At 36.9% G+C, this 12,011-nt stretch overlaps 1 protein-coding gene across 3 annotated transcripts in view; it reads left to right on the top strand.

The window, feature by feature from the left end:
* RyR (Ryanodine receptor) overlaps window positions 1–12,011 on the top strand; it is a 1,703,288-nt gene that overhangs the window by 1,062,896 nt on the left and 628,381 nt on the right. For all 3 annotated transcript variants that reach the window (XM_090399345.1, XM_090399347.1, XM_090399344.1), the window contains exons 74-75: window positions 6,742–6,795; window positions 10,285–10,400. In XM_090399345.1, coding sequence (XP_090255471.1) covers window positions 6,742–6,795; window positions 10,285–10,400 — 170 coding nt within the window. The remainder of the gene's footprint in view (window positions 1–6,741; window positions 6,796–10,284; window positions 10,401–12,011) is intronic.

The raw sequence follows: 12,011 nt of genomic DNA, 5'->3' as shown, positions 1-12,011 counted from the left end.
CTTAATGAGCAATTCATAAAGATCTTTCAATCTTGTGAATCTGACTTCATGGACGGATTGAGAGCAGTAGCTGATGGGGATGAGAGACTTACTGTAAGTGAGCAAGAGGTGTTTGGGGAGTTGAGTAAACTAGATGTAAATAAGGCTGCGGGACTAGATAATATATCACCACATATTCTGAAGGAATTTGCCAGGGAGTTGATACCTGCCTTCACATATTATTTTAATATGAGTCTTCCACTTGGTCAAGTTCCTAAGGAGCAGAAAGAGGGCAAGATTGTGCAACTTCATAATGGGGGTGATCGAACTCAAGCATCAAACTATAGGCCTATCTGTGTGTCAGGTGTTGTGGTTAAGTTGTTGGAGAAGCTTGTGAGAACTTGGATCCAGAGCTGGGTTGACAACAATGGTATTATCTTTGATGGACAGCATGGATTTGCTCAAGGGAGGTCATGTTTTAGTAAACTACTTACTTATTACAATAAAGTGGCTGCTTCCTTGCCAAGGAGAAGGATACACAGTAATATCCAGTAATATTAGTGGTGCTAGTGTCCTTGGTGAATGTGGCGGTTGTGTTTAGTTAGGCTTGAAAACGTGTTTTTAAATTTAAATATAGTGTGGCTTATTGTCTCAAATTGTGCTGCAGTTGTGCACCGGTTAGATACAAGTGTCCTTCAGTGGTGTTATTGTTTGGAACTGTGTTGTATATATTGTGTTTTCACTGCAATTTGTTTCCCTAATTCAACGTGTAAAGATGGCGTCCAACAAGAAACATACATCAGTGGCGGGCAGGACTTCTTCTTCTACACGAAAGCCTGGCTCAGTGTTAGATTTTTCACAATGGATGCGTTGCAGAAACTGCTGCATGTATCCGCTGAAGAATGTGAAGGATCTGTGGTCGGTCTGGCTAAATGAGAAGAACAAAAATGTCGACGTATGTGAGAAGTGTCAGGATAGGCTGTAGCATTTAGGAATGGAAGCTGACATTGTGACCGTAGTGGAAGAACTTCGGCAAGAGTTCATGAAAATGAAAATGACCTTCATCTTCTACATGAGAAATTGGAAGTGCTCAGTAAAGAGATACTGGAAGTTACAACTAAGTTTAATGTGTTAAACAGAGAAATTAGGACTATAGAGATTACTTTAGCTGAAGTAACTAGAACAGGATTATGTATGGGTGAGTGTTTGGTGAATGATGCAGTAATAAATAATATGGGAGTGATTTGGAGTCAACAAAATAAAACGACAAGCGGTCTAGAAGAAACGAGATGTTGTGAGAGTGGGGGGGGGGGTAAAATAGCATTGAGTAATGAAACTGGGAGAGTCATGCTGAATAGCATAGATAATGAGTCCATGAGTGACGCTTGTGTGGACTTGAATGAAGTTAAGAGTGGTAAGATATATGGTGATTCTATGATTAAGGGTATGGAGAGCGGTATGCCTGAGGAGTGTTTGGCTGGTGGGACAATAGAAAGAGTGGCTTTAGCAATGAAGAGAGGGCATGATGCAGACAAGTTGATAGTTATTGTCGGTACAAATGACCTGAGTGGCGGTATAAATTAAGTATCAAAAGATTTAAGAACATTGTTAGATATTGTGAAGAGGAAAAGTGTCAATTTGAGGATAGTGTGTGTGTGTGTGTGTGTGTGTGTGTGTGTGTGTGTGTGTGTGTGTGTCGGTGAAGATTTGGATGGAGATATTCAGTTGTTTGCAGATGATGCAAAGTTGGGATGAACCATGAAGAGTAGTGAAGATGTTGTGGCCTTACAAGAAGACTTGAATAAATTGTGTGGTTGGGCACAGAAATGGAGATGTAAGTTCAATGTTGCAAAATGTAAGGTTTTAAAATTTGGAAAACAGAGATGGGATGCAGAATTTATGCTTGGTGAGGATATATTGTTGGAGGTGGAATAAATAAGAGATCTGGGGGTGATAGTGGATGAGGATATGAAATTTAGGGGACACATAGTCAAAATTGTGAAGACAACGCAAAGGCTTCTGGGAATGATGCGGAGGACACTGACGTGTAGAAGTAGGGAGATTCTTGTTCCATTGTAGAAGGCTTTGATTGGGCCACACATGGACTATTGTGCCCAGATTTAGTCACCTGGTTTTCAGAAGGATGAAGAGATGTTGGAAAGGGTCCAAAGGCATTTGACTAAGGTAGTTTCTGACCTCTGGAATGTCGAGCATGAGGAAAGATTGAGAAGATGTAATTTGCAGAGTCTGGTGGAAGGAAGAGGGGAGATATGATAGAGACCTACAAGTTGGTAAGGGGTTGTTATAGGATCAATGCTGTAGAAGTCTACAGAAAATAGTGAGAGATCAGGGGGAGAACCAGTGGTCTCTGGAAACTGTATAAAGAGGGTGTGAGTAGGGGGCAGGTTTTTTTCGTGCAGAGTTGTGAATGATTGGAATGCCTTGCCTGAGAGTGTGGTGTCTGCAAGGAGTTTGAATGTGTTCAAGGCAAAGTATGATGAACTGTGGGTGTAATAAAAGTACCTCCCAGATGAGTCTTTGACTCCATGAGGTCTTGGGGTAATAATAATAATAATAATATAACCCGGATGTTAGGTTCCGCAGAAATGCCGCATTATATAAATCGCATTATGCGAGTCTGAGATCACATAGAAAAAGTAGTGTTATGTTCCGAAATCGTTTTTTTTTTTTAATTATATAAACAATAATGACATATCCAACAAAAAAAAATATTTTTATTTAATTGAGGTAATTCATGTAAATTAAGAAAACATATAACTATGAAACAAATTCATAGTATAAAAGTATAAAAATTACAAATTATACTTCAACTTTGTTGCTCATAATGCATAAATGTTGTAGGCAAAATAAAATAGTGCATGTTTTAATCTTTCATGGCGCAAGGATTTGAGGAATGGTTAATAAACACTGGTTTTGTCATGTAATCACCTGATGCATTACTACAAAATAGTAGAGTAATTCTATCTTTGTAAACTTTGAATCCAGGCAGGAGCTGATCTTTCATTTTTCGAAATATAGGTGCTTTTTGCACTTTTTTCCAATATAACTTGGATTCATCTGCATTGAACTCCTGGTCTGCACTATAAATGTTTATAAACTTTGAGAGTTTTTTGTTTAATAAGATTTGCATCCATAGCAATTTTCTTTTGAGGTGCAATCTTCTATCTAAATCATTAGAGATTTCTCCTTATTTTCATTAGAATATCATACATGAGCAATGCACTTTGCACTTATTGTTGACTCAGCAATAAACACTAACAATAACTTGGATTCATCTGCATTGAACTCCTGGTCTGCACTATAAATGTTTATAAACTTTGAGAGTTTTTTGTTTAATATGATTTGCATCCATAGCAATTTTCTTTTGAGGTGCAATCTTCTATCTAAATCATTAGAGATTTCTCCATATTTTCATTAGAATATCATACATGAGCAATGTGCTTTGTACTTATTGTTGACTCAGCAATAAACACTTTCTCAGATTTTATGTTCATTTTGTTTGATTGTTGGAATTGTTGATTCATTTAAATTCAAAGTCCTTGCAAAAACTCCTGGTTTTTCTCAATTTTTCAACCGATCCAAGATTTTGAATATTTTTGTTCGAGAGAAATTAATTTTGTTTTCCATGTTGGTTTTCCCTTTCATTTCAGTTTGTGGCCATTACTATAAAAATAATTGTTTACACAAAAAAGCAAGCTTTACATATTGTATGTAACTCACCAGAAAATAAAGTGCTCAGCTTGAGATGAACACACTTATGATTTTTAATGCACTTTCCTGCCAGAAACGAGAACAATTTTCAACAATAAACGTTTTATATGGTAAACAATTGAAGTACATGCATGCTAAAGGATATTTCCCCTAATATAAATTCACTACTTATAATTATATACGGGATACAGGCAGGCACAAATTTCACAAAGATAAAATTTGATTTTTAAGTCGTGCGGTGAAAAACATATGAAAAGATAAAGGGTTACTACAATTTGTAGACCGTGTTTTTATCGGAACCATTTTGTGTAAGTACCGCGTTCAACAAGGGTTATAATTTTAGACTGTGTTATATCGAAACTGCATTATACGAGGGTTACCTGTATTTGGAAATTTATGTACATTTAATCATGCAAATACAACATTTATTTTACAAATGATATTCTATCTTTTTCAATTTAGCTACTTGAATACAAATTCTACCCTATGGTTCTTCTTTATGAACTGGTCAATAACATCGTCATAAAAAGTTGGTTGTAACTTAATTTTCCGAAGCAACACACACTTGTAAAGGCTGGCTGAAGCTCACTGGCTAGAGCTACTTTGACTGCAGATGACTCGTGTTTAAACAACAGGGTGAGATGATGTGGAGGTTATGGAAATGGCTATGCGTGCACATGAAATCACAGTGCTGAAGCGAGGACCTGGATGCTCCCACAACCGAGCAAGCCAAGGTAGCTTGACTAGCGTCGGCCTTCGATACACAAAGCAAAGCTCAATTATTGATGTGCAAGTTTAAAACGTCTTCTGTCTACAAAACTATAAGCCTAAATGGAATGCTTATAAATGCATGCATTTATTAACAAATAAATATTACTTCTTTCTCAATTAATGAGCTTGCGCAGCAAGCATGAAGAATTTGCCACTGCCTTCAGCGCACCACAAGTGACTTTCCTCTTTCAAGATAGTGCCCTACATGCACAACTTGCTGATACCTATCTGATTGCCATCATCCAATCCCATCTGCTTCAATTGTGACTAACTTGTAGTGGGGCAGTCTATCAAAATCCTTTGCAAAATCTAAGTATAGCAATCCCTCGATTAGTGCGCTAATGCATTCTTTAAAACAGGCGCATTAATCAAAACTGCACTAATCGAATACAATAACCTATGGGGAAAAGTATAATTCGTTCCTCAAATTTCTTTTTTGAACCTTAATTTTTTTATAAAAGAATTAAGGTATGTCTCAAGGCCTAGTTAAAGGAAAACCATGAGGCTGAAAGACAATAAAACATATTCAGAATATAAATTTTATTATTTTACTTCTTAATAAAGAATTGAGCTAACATAGTTTGGCGGGCATTTTGTTTTCTTTTTTTTTCATTCAACTGATGGTATGGCTCTATTGCCTCTTCTAATCTTCTGCAAATTTTATTGCTTCTCTCTTCATCAGGGTTAGCCTGATGAAAAGAAACACACTCTGTTCTTGCACTTCTAAACCTCGAACCTGGTTTAGAATATTTTATTGATCATTCTTATTGCTTTTTCTCATTCCACCATAAGAAAAATCTCCTCAATGTTAATACAATAATAACCCTACAGTTTAAATGTCTCAATCGTATCTCCCCCTTTGTCTTCTATCCATCAAACTCTGCAGACTGCATTCCTTTGGTTTATTCTCATAATCAACATTGTACAGTCCTGATATCATTGTTGTTGTTATCTGTCTCTTCACCCTCTCCAAGGTTGCTTCATTCCCTTCAAACCTTGGTGAACAGAGCAAAGAAATTCAGATGCGATCTAATCAAAGTTTATACAATGGAACCACCACACTTTTATCTCACATGGTCAATTTCCTCCTCAACATTGCAGCAATTCTCCAAGATGTCTTCCCAGCCTTTGCACTATGTATCCTGAACTTCAAATTTCTATCTAAAATCACCCCAAGATCCTTTTACTTCGTCCACTTCTTCCAGCAGAATTCCACCAAATGAGTATGAAGCACCCATCTGTGCATGAGGATGCTTTATCTCATTTCTCACCTTAATAATTTCTTTTTTCAATTCTCATATTCCACAGTCATGCTTTGATATTGGCAACCACTCCCACTTGTGCCCCATCATTCAGACTTTCTTCCATTCCCGTAGTCATGCCTGCTTTTTCTCTATCAGTCAGGATCACTTTCTTTTCTGCAGTCACATTCAGTTTTGCTTTTTCATTGATTTACATACTCACAATCACATTTCACTGAATTTTTATGTTCATTAAATGTTATTCTTCCTTCTTGTTCTTCACTTTCATTTAAAATACCTCAGTCCATTGAAGCATCATGCTTTTTGCAGACTCCCCCCACCTTCTTTCACTTATTTTGTTCAGTTTATTAATAAATGCATTTGCCACCTTTGTCCATGCATACATATTACACCCTGACAACATGCCAAGTTACCAAAATCCACACCATTCGCTACAATCAATTTTCATGCCATCATCTGATGTCTCTAGTTCTAAACCATCATTTTTGCCTTTGTTAACTATAACTGTATTACACAGCGGGAAGGAGTGATGACAAGAGGCTATCCCTGGAAGTTACAAAAGGAAACTGTGAACAAGAGGGTGAATAGTGGTTTCTTTGCATGGAGGGTGGCTGAACCATGGAATGCATTGTCTGATGGAGTGGTGAGAGCGAGAACGGTCAATGAGTTTAAGGAATGGTATGATAGACTTTGTGTTTCTTAGGGGGGACCTCCCTTCGATGAGTCTTGATAGACTTTGTGTTTTTTAGGAAGGACCTCCCACAATGAGTCTTTTGACTCCATGGAGGCTTGAATAATAATAATAATAATGATATTATGAAAAAGTTAGATTATTAGAGAGATTTCAAAGTCAGTCACAATTTCTCAAAAGTTTGAAATTTTTAGACCATCATTTCATCAATATCTCTGTTTATATTTTAAAACTTATTATTATTTTTAATTCCTTGTTCCATTATTGCATTAACATATTTTCCTTATTGTCTCTTTTCCTTTTAAGTTATTTACCATTCTGGTGGAGCCAGGGACCTGATAATGTCAATCTCCAGACTGGGTAAGATATCAGTAAAATTTAATATTGACATAATATATAATAATTATTTTAAGCTAACCATTAAAGAATAACAATCAAGAAGATGAGCAGTGATTATGAATAACGAATTCATAATCACTGCTCATCTTCTTGATTGTTATTCTTTAGTGCATACTGTGCTCTTATTATTAACCCACACATTTATTTAGTAACATACATTTACCTTCAATATAATCTCCATTCTTCCTAATCACTGTTGCCCAATATATTTTCTGCTGTAGTTAAGTCACTTCATCAAAAACCCCCTATCAAAATTATTGAAACATTTTCCATAGATTTCAGTCGATAGTAGTGAAGCATTTTCCATATATTTCAATCAGTGGTAGTGAAGCATTTTCTTTCAACTTAGAGAACAGATCAAAGTTTGAAGGACCATATCTAGATAGTATGGGATGAAAAAGCATTTTGCTATCCATATTTTTACCTGAGAATAGATGTGGCAGCCCTGCAAGAGGATTTGAATAAACTGGTAAGATGGGCAAATGAATGGGGTGTCAGTTAATGCAGCAAAATGTAAAGTCTTGAAGTTTGGAATACATTGATGGGAGGCTGCATACTCAATGGGAGGAGCTGCACTGGAGGAAGTAGGGGAGACAAGAGATCTGGAGATGATGATTGATAGACCTGAAATTCAGGGAACATATTGTAAAGGGGTGAAGGTAACCTAGAGGATTGCTGCAATACTGAGAAGGACACTAATCTACAGAGATAAAAGAGTTGTCATTGCATTGCATAAAGCCCTGATCAGACCATACTTGGACTATTGTTCTCAAATTTGGTCCCCAGGATTTGAAGGGGATAAATTAATGGAAAGGATGCAGAGGAAGATAACAAAGATGGTTTCAGGAATGTGCAATGTTAATTATGAGGATCGGCTGAGAGAATGTGGATTGCAGAGTTTAGTGGATAAAAGGAGAGGTGATATGATTGAGACTTTTAAACTGTTGAGATGCAGTTATGGGGTAGACACTGGGGAGTTCTTTCACTTGGTGGAGCAGCAGGAAACAATGACAAGGGGCAATCCCTGGAAAATACAAAAGAAAACTGTGAGCAAGAGTGGTTTCTTTGCATGGAGGGTGGTTGCGCTGTGGAATGCATTGCCTGATAGAGTGGTGAATGATCGATGAGTTTAAGGACTTCACTCTACCTCCCATGATGAGTCTTTTGACTCCATGGAGGCCTGAATCATAATAATGATAATAATATGTGGCCTCACTTTGTCATTCAGAATGAGGGCCATGACTGTAATCACAAGTGGTCTTTAGTGTAAATTTTTTTGGGGCACAAAATGTCATGCAGAAATTTTGTAGTATCCTGCTATCATAGTCAGACCTCCAATACTTTATCCCTGCATCTTCATTCATAATAAAGGAAGCCTTATTGAATGCTGCCAATCTTATTAAGAATTATGCCACACAATAAGATAGGGGAATTGAGGAGGAGGGCAAATGAATCAATGCACAAGTTGTGAAGAAGAAATGATGTAGAGCTTGTGTGCTTATGAACTGAATTTGACAGATAGAAGGACTTATATAATGCTGATAGGCTGCACTTAAATGGGTTCAGAATTAGTTATCTAGAAAGAGCTTTATACAGTGCAGAATTGAAAAGTCAGAAAACCTAATGCAATTAGGGTTGATGCAGTTGAGTGTATGGGTGCATGCAGGCACCCATGATTGAGTGCAAGAATGACCAAAAACTTCAAAATCTCTCTTAAGCAATAATATCAAATGCACTAGTCAATTCAGGATTTAAAGGTGGTTGGGGACCTAAGGGGATGCTACAGTTCATATATACTAATTTTAGAAGTATCAGAAATAAGAGGGGAAAATTTTTGACATTGTTTAGTGCTACCTCATCAAATATTTTGTGAGACTTGGCTAACATTAGTTAGGAAGGGTACTGCTGATGACATCAGATGAATTGTAGCAAAAAAAAGTAGGAGACAAGCTTGTGATGGCAGTTCATTTCAGGCAATCTGGTGTGAGATTGTGGCCAGTAGGACAAAGCGTGTGATGATTTCAATAAGTGGTAAACTATCCATTACTGGCACCTATCTGACACTGCTGCCATTGGCACTTGCCCCAATGTCATAGTGTTAGCATTCCTATGCCTTTGGTTACTGCTACAGATTTTTATGCCACTGTACTGCTTCAATCTAGCTCCTAAGTCTGTCATAATCACCTGTCTTATAGCTCCACATATACCCCTTCTTAACTGGAATTTCTTCCTGTTTTGCTACTTCCCAGGTCAACACCACACAATCACTTTCCCCAATTGGTGGTAATGTAGCCACCTCAGTTATGGATAGGTCTTCTGATCCTATAACAAGATCAAACACTCTCATACCCCTAGTCTGTCTCTGTCACATTCTGCTTCAAGTAATTATCTCTCTCGGTAAGTGTATAAATTATATTTTCTTCCTGTCATTTGATCTTTCCTTCTTCTAGTCTATCTCTTCAAAGTTTAAGTCCCCTTAATAATTACTCGACTTGCACTCATACTAATTTGCTGGTGCATGTCTTCCACATCATCCCTGGCACTCCTCGCCTATAAAAGTATTCAATTTTGTATTTTGTCCTATTGGCCTTGATCTCACACTAGATTGACTCAAAAGAACTGCCATCCACTTGTCTGACTCCTAATCTTGTTGGCTGCAATTCATCTGCTATTATCAGCAGTTCCCTACCTCCTGTCCTGTCTACTCTATCCTCTCTGAAAATACTAAATCCGTCACATTTTATCCCCTGTAACTCTGTAATCTGCTGTTAGCCAAGTCTCACTAGTGCCTATAGCTTTTGGTCATAGATGAAGATATGTTGGAGAAGTCTAGAGAAGACTGAATTTGATGGCATGGCTTGATGAACTTTATATGTGAGACAACGAGGACCTCCTGCTATGAGACAGTGTTAGATCTCTGAAATGTTGGGTATGAGAAAAAATCAAGGAAATGCAGTTTACAGATCCTCACTGATAAGAGGAGGAGGAGGAAGGAATGGAATATGATTAAAAACCTATAAGTTGGGGTAAGGGTTTTTTTTTTTTACCAGAGTAATGTGAAAGAGATTTTTCAAAGAATGGAGAGGGGACAGGTAGAACAAGGGGCTGTTCCTTACAGCTCTATTAGGAGGTTATGAACATGAAAGTGGTTAACTATTGGAAGTGTGAGTGTAGAAATTGAGAATGAGTTTTAAGGCATGGTTTGATAAACTTTGTCTATGAGACTGGGAAACTTATACAATGAGTCTTATGGTTCTGTGAACATCTGATATTAATAATATCATCATAGTTTTATATATATATTCTTGTATGTATATGCTTGAAAGATAGGGAGGTTATCTCTCTTTACAGAGAGAAAGAGACAGTTCCCCAAAACTTATATATTCACCATATTATTTATAAGATTAGTTCACAATAAACTGTATAAATCTTTTTTTTCTCTTTTCCTAGGAATCATGTAACTATGGTAACTAGTGAACATCTGAACACCTTACTGAAAAATGTCCTAAACCTGATTAACAGAACTGTAGGAGAAGATGGTGCACCATGGATGGTTACAATTGCAGGCTAGTATTTTCTGTATATTGTCTCAAACTTAATTGTAGTATTATAGACTATAATAATACAGAATTATTGTTATAATATCATCCAGCAATGGGTGGCTAGGGATACAATACTCTATGGTGGGCAGCACGGCTTTGTTAAAGCTAAGTTGAGTCTTAATAATTTATTGTTATTTCATAATAGAGTAACAACAGAATTAGGTAAGCAAAATGACTACAGCATGATATTGCTTGTTTTTGTAAAGGCATTTGACACAATATCAGATGGAAACTGTTACAAAACAGAGTGCAGAGACTGGTGAATAGAAGACAAAGAGGAAGGGGATATAATTGAGACATTTAAGCTGTTGGAGGGTTATTATTATATTAACACTGACGAAATTTTTCATGTGGTAGAACAAGGGAGGAAGGAAGGAACAAGCATAGGGGGCCATCCCTGGAAGTTACAAAAGGAAATAGTGAACAAATGGGTAAGAAGTAAGTTTCTTGCTTGCAGAATGGTAGGAGGGTGGTGAAAGTGCAAATTGCAGATGAGTTTAAGGAATGGTACAATAGACTTTGTATTGACTAGTGTTGACCTCTCATGATGAGTCTTGTGACTCCATGGAAGTCAAGATGATAATAATAATAACAACATAAGATCTTGGATGATGCCAAGAACTCATCACAAGAGGGCATTCCATTACTCCTCACAATCTTCTACTTACAATTCTCCTATCTACATGCTATTCTACTATCCATCATCTTCAGACTGTGCAATATACCACTCACTAATAGCACATCTTTTATTTGTAACTTGCATGCGTATGCTGCTTAATTTGCTTGTATGTAGGATGAGGATCCCTAGGTTCCCGAATTGAAAATTCTGCTACCACCACTTCAGATCAAATAACTTGCCTTCAACTTAACACATTCGCTGCTACGCTCCTCGGGCATAGTTTGTTACCGTACGCCAACCAATTTCACTTCTTCAAGGTCAGTACAAGTAATCTCTTTGCCGGTGGTAAGCGTCATATGAGTATATTTGTAGTTGGCTTGAGAGGTTCATATACCAACTACAAGTATACACACTCTCGCTGCTACGCTCCGCACGCTAAGCACTTTCACTTCTTCAAGGTCAGTACAAGTAATCTCTTTGCCGGTGGTAAGCGTCATATGAGTATATTCGTAGTTGGCTTGTGAGGCTCATATACCAACTACAAGTATATTTGTAGTTGGCAGTGAACGTGTTAAAAATACCATATAGAGATTCCTCTCATCATGATTAAACCAATGTCTTTTCTAGTCAAAGGGCACAATATCCCATAATTTTTTCAGTTGCTCTATGAAAATAATACAATTTTTTACAGTAGCTATTTAATTTGGTTACAGAATCTGCAGACTTATTTACCAGATTTATTTAAGAATATAAATCAAGTGCATAAAGAAAAGAGCTGAGATTAACATCTCCAATTTTGATATCAGTTTTAATACTTTCCTTCATAATGTAATCCATAAAGATGATGAATAACAGGGGAGATAATGTGCACCCTTATCTTACAACTGATTTTACATGAAGTCATGTTTATGCTTCCTTGAATTCTAACTGCTGGCCTACATCTTAATAGACTACAT

Source organism: Typopeltis vanoorti, chromosome 10 (assembly GCF_054136105.1).
Source record: "Typopeltis vanoorti isolate ZY-2024b chromosome 10, IOZ_Tvanoo_1.0, whole genome shotgun sequence".
NCBI classification, from domain to species: Eukaryota; Metazoa; Arthropoda; class Arachnida; order Uropygi; family Thelyphonidae; genus Typopeltis; species Typopeltis vanoorti.
Note: the sequence above shows the minus strand (reverse complement) of the source record. Positions and strands in the feature narration are given on the sequence as shown.